A 19,245-nucleotide genomic window follows, 5' to 3' on the forward strand; every position below is an offset into this window, starting at 1 on the left:
GCACTATGGTGTTGAACGCTGAGCTGTAATCAATGAATAGCATTATCACATAGGTGTTCCTTTTGTCCAGGTGGGAAGGGGCAGTGTGGAGTGCAATAGAGATTGCATCATCTGTGGATCTGTTAGGACGGTATGCAAATTGAAGTGGGTCTGGGATAATGGTGTTGATGTGAGCCATGACCAGCCGTTCAAAGCACTTCATGAAATCATAAGTACTATGAAATATTGGAGGAATGTATCTGTCTGCCTGTCTGTACATCTACGTCCCAAATGGCCCTAAGGCTATGGTCAATTGTAGTGCACTGTTTAGAGAATAGGGTGCCATTTTGGGATGTAGTCATAATAATAACCTGGGGAGAAAGTTACTGGACTCCTCTCTTCCATGGCTTTGGCTGAACGACGACATTTATTATGTCGAAGATAACGCATCTCGGTAGATGGCAGATAATAGTATTTACAAAAATATCCCGATTCACTTTTAATAGCATTACTGTAATGTGAACTGTCTGTCTAGGTCCATTGTGTCTTTCTTTTTTACTGTGTTCTAAATGGCACTCTATTTCCTATATAGTGCACTACTTTCCACAAGAGCCCTATGGGCCCTGGTCAAAAGTATTTCACTTAGGAATAGGGTGCCATTTGAAATGTAGTCCTAGTTGCACAGATATAGCACTCTGTACTGCACTGCCAGGCCAAACAGTTGTTGCCCTATTATGACCTCACTGAAAGGTCAAAGGTCACAATATGTCTGCTGACCTCACTGTTACAAATAAACAGTTATTTTGACTAACTGCCCCTGTCCCGACCCCAAAATGGGTTTTTATTTTTCTGTGTATAATTTTTCTGTCTGTTAACTGTAGTTATAAAATCAGCTTCTCAAATGACACCCTATTTCTTATATAGTGACTACTTTTGACCAAAGCCCTCTGAACCCTATTCAAAAGTAGTGCCATGTAAAGGGAATAGGATGCCATTTGGGAAGCATCCATTGTGATGCAGATTTCAGCGGTGTTGTGAACATCGACCTGACAGTCCCACTCAGAGGAGTTTCGGTTGGCTGCTGCAGTGTCCCTGCCCTGTTTCTCCCTTGCTTGTTCTTCCTGTCTGTGTATGGGTACTCTTGCATGTGCTTGTGTATGCTTGCTCATATCCGTGTGTGTGTGTGTGTGTGTGTGTGTGTGTGTGTTTGCGTGCGTGCGTGCGTGTGTGTATGTTACGATCAACTGTGTGTGTCGTCTACACAGCTCCTTCTTCCCCCGCAGGCCCACCTAATCAAAACAAAGATGACACACGCTGCAAAGATGAAAAAAAAAACAGGAAAATGTGTTTCCAAAGTTTTGAGGCTTTGTCAGTGATGCCAACCTATCCAGTTGTTTTGCTTAATTCTGTTTTATCATGTTTACAGATCTAGTTTTAATTTAATGTCAGCAATTTCCACTTACTTGTAATTCAAGTTACAGAATGAATGTAAGGAGCCTCCTGTGCCTCAAGGCAGTTTAAACCTGTATTCAAGGCTTTAGCTAACAGTACATTCCAAAACAACATAGTTAGTTTAAACATGATTGCTTCTGCTTGCTGCTGTAATAGCCCTGTAACATCCCAGCCCCTCTCCAGATCTCAAAGTCTAATCAAATCAAATCAAACTTTATTTGACACATGCGCCGAATACAACAAGTGTAGACTTTACCGGGAGTGCAGTTCAAGAAGAAGAAAATATTTACCAAGTAGACTAAAATAAAAAATAAGAATAAAAAGTAACACAATAAGAATAAGAATAATGAGGCCTGTTACATCCCAGGCCCTCTCCAGATCTCAAAATCTAATCCCTGTAACATCACAGCTCCTCTCCTCATCTCAAAATCTAATCCCTGTAACATCACAGCCCCTCTCCTCATCTAAAAGTCTAATCCCTGTAACATCACAGCTCCTCTCCTCATCTCACAGTCTAATCCCTGTAACATCCCAGCCCCTCTCCTCATCTCAAAGTCTAATCCCTGTAACATCACAGCTCCTCTCCTCATCTCAAAGTCTAATCCCTGTAACATCACAGCTCCTCTCCTCATCTCACAGTCTAATCCCTGTAACATCCCAGCCCCTCTCCTCATCTCAAAGTCTAATCCCTGTAACATCACAGCTCTTCTCCTCATCTCAAAGTCGAATCCCTGTAACATCACAGCTCCTCTCCTCATCTCAAAGTCTAATCCCTGTAACATCACAGCTCCTCTCCAGATCTCAAAAACGAATCCCTGTAACATCACAGCTCCTCTCCTCATCTCAAAGTCTAATCCCTGTAACATCACAGCTCCTCTCCAGATCTCAAAAACGAATCCCAATAACATCCCAGCCCCTCTCCAGATATCAAAATCTAATCCCTGTAACATCCCAGCCTCTCTCCAGATCTCAAAATCTAATCCCAATAACATCCCAGCCCCTCTCCAGATATCAAAATCTAATCCCTGTAACATCACAGCCCCTCTCCACATGTTAAAGTCTAATCCCTGTAACATCCCAGCCCCTCTCCGCATTTTAAAGTCTAAACCCTGTAACATCACAGCTCCTCTCCAGATCTCAAAATATAATCCCAATAACATCCCAGCCCCTCTCCAGATCTCAAAATCTAATCCCTGTAACATCCCAGCCCCTCTCCAGATCTCAAAATCTAATCCCTGTAACATCCCAGCCCCTCTCCTCATCTCAAAGTATAATTTGGTGATTAAGCAGAGTGTTGACTGAGAAGCTGTTTGTGTTTTCATTATATTGCTGTTTGCTATGTGATCGGATGGGATGGACACTTCTGTTTTATAGGCTAACACGTCACAGACACACACACACACACACACACATATATATATAGAACACACACAGTACAGAATATGTTATTAGCCTGACTGTTCAAGCAGCAGGCCTGTGCTGTATTGTGTTCTAACTCTGAACAGGATCAGTGGGTATAGCACTGGAGCCCCATACAGCATTATGGAATTTGACAGGCTTCACACAACATGGTGTAAGGGCACACTTTGTTTCTCCTACTGTTTACATGGAATATGGCAGACGGATTGTTTCTGGAAGAGAGAGGGTCTCTTTTTAAAAAACTTTTTCTCGCTTGTTCCCTCTCTCTTTCTCCCTCTCTCTCGTGCTCTCTTTCTCCCACTCTCTCTCTGTCCCTCTCTCTTCTCTCCTCTCGCTCTCTATTTCGCCCTCTCTCCTCTCTTGCACACTCTCCCATTCTCATTCTTTCTTTCTCTCTTCTCGCTTTCTTTCTCTCTTCCCGCTCGCTCACTCTCTTGCTCTCTACTCTTAAGCGTCTGACATTGTAAGAGAAATATGTATCAAATAAATTCTGTGCAGCTAGGGCCAACCCCTGCACCCCTCCCTGCCCCCTCATTGTCTTTTCAGCAATCAGAACATTGTTATTTTCGCTGCTCAACCAAAACCAAAAATGATCCAATGGCTTCAGCAATGACCTGTCATTTACCGATCTGGTGTGGTAGTCTGAGCCCTCTCTCTCTCTCTCTCTCTCTCTCTCTCTCTCTCTCTCTCTCTCGCTCTCTCTCTCTCTTTCTCTCTCTCTCTCTCTCTTTTTCTCTCTCTCTCTCTCTCTCTCTCTCTCTCTCTCTCTCTCTCTCTCTATCTCTCTCTCTATATCTCTCTCTCTCTTTCTCTCTTTCTCTCTCTCTCTCTCGATTTTGTACACTGATTTTGAGTTCCAAATAGCACCCTATTACCTATGTAGTGCACTACTTTTGACCTGGTCAAACATGTATGTCTTTCTCCTCAGATATACCATCTATTAGAGTGTTTAAGTGTCCGTAATTAATTTACTTCCATGGAGTTGCAAGTTTGGAAATGTTCAGTTCTGTGCGACACTGTCGAGGAATGTCTGGAGGATAGATTTGTTTCTCTCCCTCTCTTCTGTGCATAGTCAACCTGTTCCGAGTCCCAAATGGCACCCTTTTTTCTACATGGGCCCTAGTCAAAGTAATGCTCTATATAGTGCACTATGTAGAGACTAGGGTGCCATTTGGGACAGAGTGTCATGTGATTACTTACTACTAGGCCCTTTGGTTGTAACTGGAGACACACCAGCACTGAACCCACTGCACTGCTTTATACATCTGACCCATATATTCATGTATTTTCCAGCCAATTCAACAGGGAAAAAAGTCTCGACATCTGTTTCCATATAGGTGTGTTCCGCAGACTGTTATTCCATTTTCCATCCTCCTTCTCCTCCACCCGTTCATCCTCCTCCTCAGAGAGAGCGAGAGAGAGCTCCCTGCGAACCCAACAGTTTGATGTTTTAGGCTCTAGCATGAAAATAAATGTGTAGTCTCTGTTGTGTCCTTTTTTCATTAACAAATAACAAAGATTTAGGAGGGAGGAAAGGCTGGAAAGCAGTACTTTTTTTTCCTGGAATGCGTTTTTAGCCTTTTACCATGGGTAACATATGGTACGTGTAAGGGAGAGTCAGTTTGTGAATTATTTTGAGGATTAGTATTGGCGTTTGAATGCTCTTGGCTTTAAATATTGTCTGTTTTAGATCTTAAGTACATTCCTTGGCATTCCCTCTCCTCTCTCAGCCTGCCCTCTAACTCTGGCCAACACATTTTTGACTCAACTCTGTTTGGAGCTTGGGAGGAGAGCGAGAGAGAGCACCAAACCAGAGATCCCCTGACGCCCATCTCACAATGTTGTTAGGAAGATTGATAAGTAAGAACCACCCTGATTATCCTAGCTCCTCAGTGTTTGGATGCCAGCTCCCGTAGTTGGTAGTTATTATTTTTTCTTTTTAAAGCAGTAGAGGCACTAGAGGTTAATGCAATTATGTTCTCCCATTGCTGTACAAATTGCAGGCCTGTACTGTGACACATTCATTGCCCCCCCTCGCAGTGTTCCATTGTGTGTGTGTGTGTGTTCCCCAGTAAGCCCCAATGCCTTGTTCTAGCCAGGCTGTGACAGTGTAATGGTAGTGTAGGGCATCACTTCCACGACCTTCATTCCAGCCACAGTACATCTCCATATTTTATAAGGACCCTTCAACTGGAATAGAAGAACTTGGTCTAGACCTATACATGCTGTATGTATATCATTACAAATATCACTCAACATGGACTCACCTTTTTTTGTCCTGAAATAAAGTATTTTGTTGAAGAACTAAATACTAAAGCAGTCAGTTGATTTCTTTTCCAGTTGTTAAATCCTGTTTGTGTCACATTTATGTTGCTCTGGAGGACTCAGCATGACTGATTTGATACCCCTCTTCATCTCCGCGGGGCCTTTACAAGCACGGGCTGCCCTTGGTTTAGTTTCCAGTACTGTTGGCCTTACTCCCTACTGATCTCTCTCTCTTTCACGTTCTCTCTCTTTCTATCACATTCTCTCTCTTTCCATCTCTGTCTCTCAGAAGTGGATTGATTCCTAAATATCTGATAAGGTCTTTCAGAACATGATTCTTAAGAGAGAGATGGGAAGAGGAGAGAGAAATGGAGAGAGAGATGGGAAGAGAGCGAGATAAAGAGAGAGATTTGATCAGTATGGTTTGATTGCTTTGATTGGTTTGATTGCTGAGCAATACAGAGTAGTCATCAAAGCATTCATCTTGAGGTTTTCATCAACTCAAGACTTTGCAGACTTTACTCTCTTGTCTCTCTCCTCTTCTGTGCAACTCACTCTCTACTCTTCATGTGTGAAGGAGTGTGTGTGTGTGTTAGGGATGTAACGATTCACCAATACGCATCGGTTCCCGATTCAAATGTTTAAGATACAAGTGCATCAGTCCGGGGACCTCAAACCGATCCAAATGTAGCATGTATTGGTCAGAAAATCATTTTTGCGAGGCGCACTGCATGGCCAAAGCGAAAGGAGAAGAAAGGATCACTCCGTAAAAACTTCCAAACCGTCAAAACCATTTGATTCTGAGATTATGAACTCCTGCTTTTTCCATGACATAGACTTACCAGGTGACTCCAGGTGAAAGCCATGGTTGCCCTTATTGATGTCACTTGTTAAATCCACTTTGATCAGTGTAGATTAAGGGGAGGAGACAGGTTGAGGAAGGCTTTTTAAGCCTTGATACAGTTGAGACAAGGATTGTGCCATTCAGAAGGTGAATGGGCAAGACTAAAGATTGAAGTGCCTTTGAACGGGCTATGGTAGTAGGTGCCAGGCGCACCGATTTGTGTCAGTAACTGCAAACATGCTGGTATTTTCACGCTCAATAGTTTCCCATGTATCATGTTCATCAAGAATGGTTGGAGGGTGCAACTCAATATTCGGAAGGTGTTCTTAATGTTTTTTACACTCAATGTATATTCATTAGCTATGTCATAGCTAATTTGTAAACAATAAATATTGATACATTAGCAGCTCAAACACTTAATCTGCAAAAATGACAAGTTCATTAGTGGGTGTTGGTGATTTCAGAACCAAAATGGGGGGACAAATAAACCGGCTGCATTCACCCCCCCCCCCCCCCTCATCAAGTAGATCGCTATTACCATCACATAAACCGTTAGCTCCTAAGGTGTCACGTCCTGACCATAGAAAGCCTGTATTTTCTATGGTAGAGTAGGTCAGGGCATGACTAGGGGTTTTAGTCTAGTTTATTATTTCTAGCTTTATTTTCTATTTTGGGGTTTGTGTATGATTCCCAATGAGAGGCAGCTGGTAATCGTTGTATCTAATTGTGGATCATACTTAAGTTGCATTTTTCCAGCTGTGGGTTATGGGATATTGTTTATGTATAGTTGCTTGTGAGCACTACATTAGCTTCATGTTTTGTTTTGCGCTTTATTGTTTTCTGTGTGTTTCATTTCCAAATAAAGAGGATGGAACCATACCACGCTGCATTTTGGTCCGATTCATATAACAACATAGGTTGCATGTTCAATCCCAGTGCTAGGCACTCATTGTTATTTTATTAATGTTTAAAAAATATATATATATGCAGTGGGGCAAAAAAGTATTTAGTCAGCCATCAATTGTGCAAGTTCTCCCACTTAAAAAGATGAGAGAGGCCTGTAATTTTCATCATAGGTACACTTTAACTATGACAGACAAAATGAGAAAATTTAATTTATTTAACCAGGTAGGCCAGTTGAGAACAAGTTCTCATTTACAACTGCAACATGGACAAGATAAAGCAAAGCAGTGCGACAAAAACAACAACACAGAGTTACACATGGGATAAACAAACGTACAGTCAATAACACAATAGAAAAATCTGAGTGCAAATGTAGTAAGATTAGGGAGGTGAGGCAATAAATAGGCCATAGTGGAAAAATAATTACGTTTTAGCATAAACACTAGAGTGATAGATGTGCAGATGATGATGTGCAAGTAGAGATACTAGGGTGCAAAAGAGAAGAAGAAAAAAAGAACAATATGGGGATGAGGTAGTGGGGTGTGCTATTTACAGATGGGCTGTGTACAGGTACAGTACACGGTTGTAATTTCTGTTGTAACCCTATCCCAAACCTCAACCCTTATCTTAAGAATCTTATCTTCAGAATGAACTCCTAAACTTAACAGTCACAAATCTTTCTGTTGTAACCCCATCCCAAACCTCAACCCTTATCTTAAGAATCTTATCTTCAGAATGAACTCCTAAACTTAACAGTCACAAATCTTTCTGTTGTAACCCCATCCCAAACATATCCGTCAAAATTTCTAAATGTAATGTTTGGGACAAACGTCGGTATCCGAAGTCAAATTGGTAAAAGTGTGAGATCTTGTTGGTTGGAGATAGAGGAGTCACACAGAGTTAACGATGCTCCCAACCTCTCATATTGATCCACATTGCCACAGCACTCCACACATAACGGAACAGAAGAACAGTGTGTGGAATCTCACACACACACACACACACACACACACACACACACACACACACACACACACACACACACACACACACACGACAGCTTCACACACACGGCAGCATCACACATACTGATCAGTGTGATGATAGGGGGGCACACACACACAGTCTGTCTGTGGTAACGACAAGAGAGCTTGGCAGCAGGGTTGCAGCCTTTCTGTACCTTTTGATTTTAAACACTGTACAGTACTAGGCTAGAAACTGTAAGGTTGTGGGTTCAACTCCCACAGGGATCACAATACACATACAAAAAATGTATGCATTAAAATGACACACCTACTCATTCAAGGGTTTTTCTTTACTTTTACTATTTTCTACATTGTAGAATAATAGTGAAGACATCAAAACTATGAAATAACACATGGAATCATGTAGTAAACAAAAAACTCCATCACTCTTCTTGGTCAAATAGCCCTTACACAGCCTGGAGGTGTGTTGTGTCATTGTCCTGTTGAAAAACAAATTATAGTCCCATTAAGCGCAAACCAGATGGGATGGCATATCACTGCAGAATGCTGTGGTAGCCATGCTGGTTAAATGTACCTTGAATTCTAAATAAATCACTGACAGTGTCACCAGCAAAGCACCCCCACACCATCACATCTCCTCCTCCTCATGAGAGCCAGTTTCATCATAGTGCTTGATGGTTTTTGCGACTGCACTTGAAGAAACTTTCAAAGTTCTTGATATTTTTCGGATTGACTGACCTTCACATCTTAAAGGAATGATGGATTGTCCTTTCTCTTTGCTTGTTTGAGCTATTCTTTCCATAATATGGACTTAACCCTATTTGATAAAATACCATCTTCTGTATACCACCCCTACCTTGTTACAACATAACTGATTGGCTTAAAAAGGAAAGAAATTCCACAAATTAACTTTTATTGAAATGCATTCCAGGTGACTATCTCATGAAGCTGGTTGAGAGAATGCCAAGAGTGTTCAAAGCTGTCATCAAGGCAAAGGGTGGTGTCACGTCCTGACCTTAGTTCCTTTTTTTATGTCTCTATTTTAGTTTGGTCAGGGCGTGAGTTGGGGTGGGCATTCTATGTTTTGTGTTCTATGTTTTATATCTCTATGTGTTTGGCCTGGTATGGTTCCCAATCAGAGGCAGCTGGCAATCGTTGTCTCTAATTGAAAACCATACTTAGGTAGCCTGTTTTCCTATTTTGAGTTATGGGTGATTGTTTTCTGTTGTGTGTCTGCACCAGCCAGAACTGTTTTGGTCGTTCTCTTTGTTATTTTGGTTATTTCTGTGTTCATTAAATAAATATGGACACATACCACGCTGCACCTTGGTCCTCACCTTCTTCCACCTACGACGATCGTTACAGGTGGCTACTTTGACGAATCTCAAATATAAAATAAAATATATTGGTTACTACTTGATTCCATATGTGTTTTTTCATAGTTTTGATGTCTTCACTATTATTCTACAATGTTGAAAGTACTGAAAATAAAGAAAAACTCTTGAATGAGTAGGTGTGTCCAAAGTTTTGACTGGTACTGTATAAATATATACTATAGTCACTACTAGCCATGATGGGCCATTTTGATAGATCTTTGTATAGAATGTGAAGCATTTGTACCCTTTTATACGTTTTATTTTATTTTAAGCTTTAGTGACATCATTCCCATTCATCACACCCAGATTTTCTGATGTTAAACTATCGGAGCCTAGTGGGGAACTCTGATACGAGGGTAGTGAAGGTGTGCGTGCATGCATGTACACGCGTGTGGTGTGTGTGTGTGTGTGTGTGTGTGTGTGTGTGTGTGTGTGTGTGTTAAACTAACTGTTCTAACTGCATAGTAAGACTTACTGTGGTCATATTACCAGAAGATTTCATTTCAGTACTGCCACTTAGGACATTTTTCATTGTGCGAGCCAAGAAGTGGAAGTCATTCCTCTTTCGGGTAAACAGTGAAAAATGTACGTGTCGCTTTCCAATTTCTCCCTCAAATTACAGCTTGACAGAAGCCAAACATCACTTCTTCTTATTGTTTGCCAAGCAAACAACATGTCTGAACCTCTAACTGCCCTTATTAAATGTTTTGGCTGGATGGAAATTGTACAAAGTGTACCTTGAAGCCACTTTGATCACGGTGACCTGGAAAGGTGATACGCCTCTACTTCACAAGCTCTCTCTGACACCTGGGGAAACTGGATCTGTTGTTGTGGACACATGATCCACTCCAGCACTGTGCTAAAGACTTAGCATCTTCAGTTTCTGCTCTGTACAAACAGTCAAGCTGACGATTGGAATTGAAATTTCTCATGGCTTGAGCTTCTGCTTCTTTCTTACCCACAAACCACTACTGGAGTGGAGTGACAAAGCTGAGAACCTTGCATGCATTATTTTATGAAAGGCCAGCCTAAGGCATTTCTGTAACATCAAACATGGAAACTTTAAATGTTTTAATAGGGAAGAAATATATGTGTGTGTGTGTGTAACAATTCTCGTTGGTGGAAGGAGAGGAGGAGGTCAGAACGTGGGGCCTTGCAGCGGGCCCCAAATAGATGGGGGACTCCGGCAGCGCCGGACAGGCGGGATACTCCGGCAGCGCCATAGTGAAGGGCAATTCCGGCAGCGCTGTAGTGAAGAGCGACTCCGGCAGCGCCGTAGTGAAGAGCGGCTCCAGCAGCGCCGTAGTGAAGAGCGGCTCCGGCAGCGCCGTAGTGAAGAGCGGCTCCAGCAGCGCCGTAGTGAAGAGCGGCTCCGGCAGCGCCGTAGTGAAGAGCGGCTCCGGCAGCGCCGTAGTGAAGGGCGGCTCCGGCAGCGCCGTAGTGAAGGGCAACTCCGGCGGCGCCGTAGTGAAGAGCGGCTCCGGCAGCGCCGTAGTGAAGAGCGGCTCCGGCAGCGCCGTAGTGAAGAGCGGCTCCGGCAGCGCCGTAGTGAAGAGCGGCTCCGGCAGCGCCGTAGTGAAGAGCGGCTCCGTTAGCGCCGTAGTGAAGAGCGGCTCCGGCAGCGCCGTAGTGAAGAGCGGCTCCGGCAGCGCCGTAGTGAAGAGCAGCTCCGGCAGCTCAGGACAGACGGGCGGCTCCGGCAGCTCAGGACAGACGGGCGGCTCCGGCAGCTCAGGACAGACGGGAGGCTCTGGCAGCTCAGGACAGACGGACAAACCTGGAGGGAGGAGACGGAGAGACAGCCTGGTGCGTGGGGCTGCCACAGGACCCACCAGGCTGGGGAGACCTACAGGAGGCCTGGTGCGTGGAGGAGGCACCGGATGGACCGGGCTTTGGGGGAGCTCTGGTGCGCAGCCTTGGCACCACTCCTCCAGGCTGGATGACCACTTTAGCCCGGACCATCCAGAGTGCAGGCACAGGTTGAACCGAGCTGTGGGTGAGCACTGGAGATCTGGTGCATACTACTCGCACCTCTCCCTTAGGCTCAATGCCCGCATTCGCCCGGCACGGGCGGAGCGCAGGCATAGGACGCACTGCACCCTCCCAGCGCCCCGAAGACACAGCACGCAGAGCCGGTGCAGGATACCCTGGGCAGAAACGGTGTACCAGAGACCAGACACGCTGAGCCGGCACAACACGCCCTGACTGGATGCCCACTCTCGCATGGCACTTGCTGGCCTATAGCGCTCTGGGCTATGAGCACGTACTGGCGACACCGTGCGCTCCACCGCATAACACGGAGCCTGACCAGTACAACGCTGCCTTCGGTAAGCATGAGGAGTGGGCTCAGGTCTCCTCCCCGTGTGCGACCCCCCCAAATACATTTTTGGGGCTGCCTCTCGTGCTTGTCGCGCTGCCGTGCTACCTACTCATATCGCCGCCGCTCAGCTTTCGCTGCCTCCAGTTCTTCCTTGGGGTGGCGATATTCCCCAGCCTGTGCCCAGGGTCCCTTACCGTCTAAAATCTCCTCCCATGTCCATGAGTCCAGAGAACGCTGCTGCTCGATACCACGCTGCTTGGTCCTTGGTTGGTGGGTGTTTCTGTAACGATTCTCGTTGGTGGAAGGAGAGGAGGACCAAAATGCAGCGTGGTAAGTGTTCGTCATATTTTAATTGAACAAACTGAACACAACACAAAATAACAACAAAGAGAAAACGAAACAGTTCTGCCAGGTGAACAGACACTAAACAGAAATTAAACACCCACAACCAAAATGGGGAAAACAGGCTACCTAAGTATGATTCTCAATCAGAGACAACGAACGACACCTGCCTCTGATTGAGAACCATACTAGGCCAAACACATAGAAATATAAAAACATAGAAAAAAGAACATAGACTACCCACCCCAACTCACGCCCTGACCAACCTAACACAAATACATAAAAAAGGAACTAAGGTCAGGACGTGACATTGTGTGTGTGTATATTTTATATATTTCTATATATATTTTATATGTTTCTATATATATATTACATATGTAATACACACACACACAGTGCATTCGGAAAGTATTCAGACCCCTTGACTTTTCCACGTTACTTTACAGCCTTATTCTAAAATGTATTAAATTGTTTTTAATCAATCTACAGACAATATCCCATAATGACAATGCAAAAACATTTATACAAAATAAAAAAACTGTCACATTTACATAAGTATTCAGACCCTTTTCTCAGTACTTTTAAAACACCTTTGGCAGCGATTACAGCCTCGAGTCTTCTTTGGTATGACGGTACAAGCTTGGCACACCTGTATTTGGGGAGTTTCTCTCGTTCTTCTCTGCAGATCATCTCTGTCAGGTTGGATAGGGAGCGTCGCTGCACAGCTATTTTCAGGTCTCTCCAGAGATGTTCGTTCGGGCCACTCAAGGACATCAAATCAAATTTTATTGGTCACACACACATGGTTAGCAGATGTTATTGTGAGTGTAGCGAAATGCTTGTGCTTCTAGTTCTGACAGTGCAGCAATATCTAACATGTAATCTAACAATTCCATAACAACTACCTAATACACACATCTAAGTAAAGGAATGGGATAAGAATATATACACATAAATATATGGATGAGCAATGACAGAGCGGCATAGGCAAGATGCAATAGATGGTATAAAATACAGTATATACATGTGAGATGAGTGATGCAATATATGTAAACATTAAAGTGGCATTGTTGAAGTGACTAGTGATCCATTTATTAAAGTGGCCAATGATTTCAAGTCTGTATGTAGGCAGCAGCCTCTCCGTGTTAGTGATGGCTGTTTAACAGTCTGATGGCCTTGAGATAGAAACTGTTTTTCAGTCTCTCGGTCCCAGCTTTTATGCATCTGAACGGACCTCTCCTTCTGGATGGTAGCGGGTTGAACAGGCAGTGGCTCGGGTGGTTGATGTCCTTGATGATCTTTTTGGCCTTCCTGTGACATCGGGTGCTGTAGGTATCCTGGAGTGCAGGTAGTTTTCCCCGGTGATGCGTTGTGCAGACCTTACCACCCTCTGGAGAGCCTTGTGGTTGTGGGCAGGGCAGTTGCCGTTCCAGGCGGTGATACAGCCCGACAAGATGCTCTCAATTGTGCATTTGTAAAAGTTTGTGAGGGTTTTAGGTGGCTAGACAAATTTCTTCAGCCTTCTGAGAGACTTGTCCCAAAGCCACTCCTACGTTGTGTTGGCTGTGTGCTTACGGTCACTGTCCTGTTGGAAGGTGAATCTTTGCGCCAATCTGAGGTCCTAAGCGCACTGTGGAAGATTTTCGTCAAGGATCTTTCTGTACTTTGCTCCATTCATCTTTCCCTCGATCCTGACTAGTTTCCTGGTCCCTGACGCTGAAAAACATCTCCACAGCATGATGATGCCACTACCGTGCTTTACCGTAGGGATGGTATTGGCCAGGTGATGAGCGGTGCCTGGTTTCCTCCAGACGTGACGCTTGGCATTCAGGCCAAATAGTTCAATCTTGGTTTCATCAGACCAGACAATTTTGTTTCTCATGGTCTGAGAGTCCTTAGGTGCCTTTCGGCGAGCTGTCATGTGCCTTTTCTGAGGAGTGGCTTCCGTCTGGCTAATCTACCATAAAGGCGTTGATTAGTGGAGTGCTGCAGAAATGGTTGTCCTTCTGGAAGGTTCTCACATCTCCATAGAGGAACTCTGGAGCTCTGTCAGAGTGACCATCGGGTTCTTTGTCACCTCCCTGACCAAGGTCCTTCTCCCCCGATTGTTCAGTTTGGCTGGGCGGCCTGCTCTAGGAAGAGGCTTGGTGGTTCCAAACTTCGACCATTTAAGAATGATGGAGGCCACTGTATTCTTGGGGACCTTCAATGCTGCTGAAATGTTTTCGTGCCCTAACCAGATGTGTGCTTCGACTTCTTTCTCGGAGCTCTACAGCAATTCATTCTACCTCATGGCTTGGTTTTTGCTCTGACATGCATTGTCAACTGTGGGATCTTATATAGACAGGTGTGTGCCTTTCCAAATCATATCCAATCAATTGAATTTACCACAGATGGACGCCAATCAAGTTCTAGAAGCGTCTCAAGGATGATCAATGGAAACAGGATGCACCTGAGCTCAATTTCGAGTCGCATAGCAAAGAGTCTGAAATCTTAAGTAAATAAGGTATTTCTGTTTTTTATTTTAAATACATTTGCAAAAAAAAATGTTTTCACTTCGTCATTATGTGGTATTGTGTGTTGATAGATTTCATTTTTATGTATTTAATCTGTTTCAGAACAAGGCTGTAACATAATAAAATCTGGAAGGAGTGAAGGGGTCTGAATACTTTCCAAATGCACTGTATATACAGTACCAGTCAAAAGTTTGGACACACCTTCTAATTTTTTTAAACTATTTTCTACATTGTAGAATAACAATGAAGACATCAAAATTATGAAATAACACATAGGGAATATTGTAGTTCCCCAAACAAGTGTTAAACAAATCCAAATATATTTTAGATTCTTCAAAGTAGCCACCCTTTTCCTTGATGACAGTTTTGCACACTCTTGGCTTTCCCTCAACCATATTCATGAGGAATGCTTCTCCAACAGTCTTGAAGGAGTTCCCACATATGCTGAGCACTTGTTGGCTGCTTTTCCTTCCTCTGCAGTCCAACTCATCCCAAACCATCTCAATTGGGTTGAGGTTGGTTGATTGTGGAGGCCAGGTCATCTGATGCAGTACTCCATCACTCTCCTTTTTGGTCAAATAGCCTGGAGGTGAGTTTTGGGTCATTGTCCTATTGAAAAACAAATGCTAGTCCCACTAAGCGCAAACCAGATGGGATGGCGTATCGCTGTGGTATCCATGCTGGTTAAGTGTGTCTTGTATTCTAAATAAATCACTGACAGTGTCACCAGTAAAGCACCACCACACTATCACACTTTCTCCTCCATGCTTCACGGTGGGAACCACACATGCTGAGATCATCCATTCACCTACTCTGCATCTCACAAAGACATAGCAGTTGGAACCAAAAATCTCACATTTGGATTCATCAGACTAAAGGACAGATTTCCACCAGTCTAATGTTTCTTGGCCCAAGCAAGTCTCTTCTTCTTATTGGTGTCCTTTAGTAGTGGTTTCTTTGCAGCAATTCGACCATGAAGGCCTCATTCACACAGTCTCCTCTGAACAGTTGATGTTGAGATGTGTTTGTTACTTGAACTCTGTGAAGCATTTATTTGGGCTGCAATTTCTGAGGTGCAGTTAACTCTAATGAACTTATCCTCTGCAGCAGAGGTAACTCTGCTTCTTCCTTTCCCATGGCGGTCATGAGAGCCAGTTTCATCATAGCGGTTTTTGTGACTGCACTTGAAGAAAGTTTCCAAAGTTCTTGAAATTTGGTGGATTGACTGACCTGTATTAAAGTAATGTTGGACTTTAATTTTTCTTTGCTTTTTTGAGCTGTTCTTGGCATAATATGGACTTGATCTTTTAACAAATAGGGCTATCTTCTGTGTACCACCCCTGCCTTGTCAAAACACCACTGATTGGCTCAAAAACAGTAAGAAGGAACGAAATTCCACAGATTAACTTTTAACAAGGCACACCTGTTAATTGAAATGCATTCCAGGTGACTGCCTCATGAAGCTGGTTGAGGGAATGCCAAAAGTGTGCAAAGCTGTCATCAAGGCAAAGGGTGGCCACTTTGAAGAATCTGAAATATAAAATATATTTTGATTTGTTAAACACTTTTGGATAATATATGATTCCATATGTGTTATTTCATCGTTTTGATGTCTTCACTATTATTCTATAATGTAGACAATAGTAAAAAAAACTATAGTGTGCAAACTTTTGACTGGTAATGTATATATAAATATTTTTTTGCATCAAAGCTGACATATCGTTTAGAATAGAAAGATGAGTTGTGAGAAAGACCAACAAAGGAATTCATGATCAGGTGATCAATGTCCATCATATAGCCTATTTGTCAGGTCCAGTGGAGAGATTGGTAATGTTATAAGGATTGGAGAGAGAGAAATCACAAATTCTACAGCACTACAGCACAGTCATATCTTAAGTGTAAAATTAACACTCAATAATTCATGCCTTCTGGGAGTGCTGTAAAGTCCAAAAGTTATGGGTAGAGTTAGAAAGCTGTCTGTCAGAAGTTTTACAATGTAAATGTACTTGTAATCCATCTATCAACATATTTCAAGACATGACATATGAGGGTGTGGTGAAATACCCAATGGGTTGGACAATATTATTTTCGTCACTTATATTGAAGAAGCCCCTACTTAAATACTGGAAGTCAAGTGATACTCCAGCGTTAAGAGAACAGAATAATTAAATATTTTATTGAAATATTGAAAAAAATCTGTCTACAGACAGAAACAACAAAACACAATCTGAAGTCATATGGATGTGCGGTAGGAACGTGGGTCTGAGCAAGTGTGATGTCATTAATATTTGTGGAAATGTTAAGTTAAGTTGTTAAGATGTTTATTGTTTTATCTCGGTATGATTTTGTTTATTGTCCAAAAAAGTAAAATAAAAAAAAATGGATACCTGAAGACTCAGCCCTTTTTATCAGAGCAGCTAACATTAGGCTTACTGTCACGTTCTGACCTTTATTTCCTTTGTTTTGTCATTGTTTAGTATGGTCAGGGCGTGAGTTGGGGTGGGCAGTCTATGTTTGTTTTTCTATGATTTGGGGATTTCTATGTTTCGGCCTAGTATGGTTCTCAATCAGAGGCAGGTGTCATTAGTTGTCTCTGATTGAGAATCATACTTAGGTAGCCTGGGTTTCACTGTGTGTTTGTGGGTGTTTGTTTCCGTGTCTGTGTTTTTCACCACACGGTACTGTTTTGGGTTTCGTTCATTCCACGTTTATTGTTTTTGTATTCAGTTGTTCATGTGTACTATTTCTTATTAAAAGAACCATGGACACTTACCACGCTGCATATTCCTTTTCGCCTCTCCTCTTCGGAAGAAGAGGAGGAAATCCCTTACACTTACCAAATGGAACCCTATTCCCTATATAGTGCACTACTTTTGACCAGGCCCATAGTTTCCCTACAACTACAAAACGGCCATTTGTGTCAGAAAGCAATCTCAGTTTCCTCTGACACTGACATGCTGGCACACTCAGATTGAGAAATGTAAGGGTCAATGATTGGCCATCTTTTAAAACACACACACAGACACATATATATATATATATATATATATATATATATATATATATACACATGTTCATGATGAGTTCCCATTCAAAACGCCTTTCATTTTACTCAGATGTGTTACCCTGATATTGCAACACAAGGGCACCAACCCAGTCCTAGTCATTCCTAACCAAAGACATTTTCCACATCCGCATGGTGACATACTGTGTAAAGCAATGTATAAAGTAATGACAATTCCTGCAGAGAGTTTAAAAAAAACACAAAACAATTTCAAGATTAAATATTCCCCCACTTAGTACCATGTAATACATTGTTACATTTGATTGACTAACCGGGTACCCTCCATTCAGCAGTATTAGTCTCTTTCCTTTACAACATGAAGGTCGCTCCTCTATTTGCTCGCTGCAAATGTCATACTTGCTTTAATGAGAGAGGTGCACTGTTCAGCCACAATGGAAGCTTTTCAGCTAGATTAAATGTATCACCATACACAATGTGTTTTTTTTTATCCTTACTCCTGCCCCTATTGTGACACAGTGGTTGTCTAGAAGAGAAGCTTGTAGCTGAAAAACATGGTTAAAGAGATCAGCATCAAAGTAAAGGGCACCAACCCAGTGGTTTTGTGTGACTTGCAGGAGAGTCTCGCTTCGGATTTCAACCTGCAACACAGAGGGGCGGCAGGGTAGCCTAGTGGTTAGAGCGTTGGACTAGTAACCGGAAGGTTGTGAGTTCAAACCCCCGAGCTGACAAGGTACAAATCTGTCGTTCTGCCCCTGAACAGGCAGTTAACCCACTGTTCCCAGGCCGTCATTGAAAATAAGAATTTGTTCTTAACTGACTTGCCTGGTTAAATAAAGGTAAAATAAATAAAAATTACCTGATTTCTATTCATTCACACAATGAGCAGACCTCCTCTTTCCCAGTAACCAGAGTCCAGACCAGACTTTTGTTTTCCCGTTCATCCGATATGTGCATGTTGCTTCCTTCAGAACACGGCCTTGGACCACCGCCAGACGCTGGATTTCGCAGCTATCTATTTTCTTTGTCTGAACTGTGTACGTTCCAAGAAACCATTTTAGATAAATGCTTAGGCCTAACCACCCTTCGCACATTACACTGCCTTTCTCATGATATGTCAATGCCTCACCTTGTTACAGTGTATTAAATTGTTCTCTTGTCAGACTCCAGAAGCCACAAATGAGCAGTTGGATCAGACAGGGAGCACTTTTTGGTTCATGTTGTCCATCAGCTCACAGACTGTTATGTCTGCCCGTACTGTACGTGTGGAGCTATGGGGGTTGTTTCTAGTGCACTTGGAGATCATAACAGTGAAGAAATGATCATAATGCTTGTGTATTTTATCATTATTTAAAATTATTATTATTATCTGTTTGCAGGGTGTTGTCTGTGTGTGTGTGTGTGTGTGTGTGTGTGTGTGTGTGTGTGTGTGCGTGTGTGTGCGTGTGTGTGTGTGTGTGTGCGTGTGTGTGTGAGAGAGAGAGAGAGATACAGGGAACAAACATGATGATACTAGTGTATATTGTCTTGTTTCATGATGTTATATCATGTGTTGTTTTCAGGGTTTCTTCCTGACGGTGTCCCCAGAGTCAATCCTGAAGGTGGCGAAGCACGCCTCTGAAAACAACAAGATCTTTAGCCTGAACCTCTCGGCTCCCTTCATCAGCCAGTTCTTCAAGGAGGCCATGATGAAGGTCATGCCGTACGTCGACATCTTGTTTGGCAACGAGACGGTGAGTGAAATGGGCCATTGTTCAAAGGCCTTCCCACTGGATTGATGTATTCTGTTTACACAGTTTAACAACACATTATTCTGGTTTA

General features: G+C 42.9%; 1 protein-coding gene across 4 annotated transcripts in view; it reads left to right on the top strand.

Moving 5' to 3' along the window:
• The window catches only part of adkb (adenosine kinase b), a 292,724-nt gene that overhangs the window by 171,400 nt on the left and 102,079 nt on the right, over nt 1–19,245 (top strand). For all 4 annotated transcript variants that reach the window (XM_021581103.3, XM_090217351.1, XM_021581102.3 and 1 more), the window contains one exon: nt 18,987–19,157. In XM_021581103.3, the coding sequence (XP_021436778.3) occupies nt 18,987–19,157 (171 nt within the window). The remainder of the gene's footprint in view (nt 1–18,986; nt 19,158–19,245) is intronic.

The sequence above is a fragment of the Oncorhynchus mykiss genome, chromosome 23, assembly GCF_057628025.1.
Source record: "Oncorhynchus mykiss isolate SJ-2025 chromosome 23, ASM5762802v1, whole genome shotgun sequence".
Classification (NCBI taxonomy): Eukaryota; Metazoa; Chordata; class Actinopteri; order Salmoniformes; family Salmonidae; genus Oncorhynchus; species Oncorhynchus mykiss.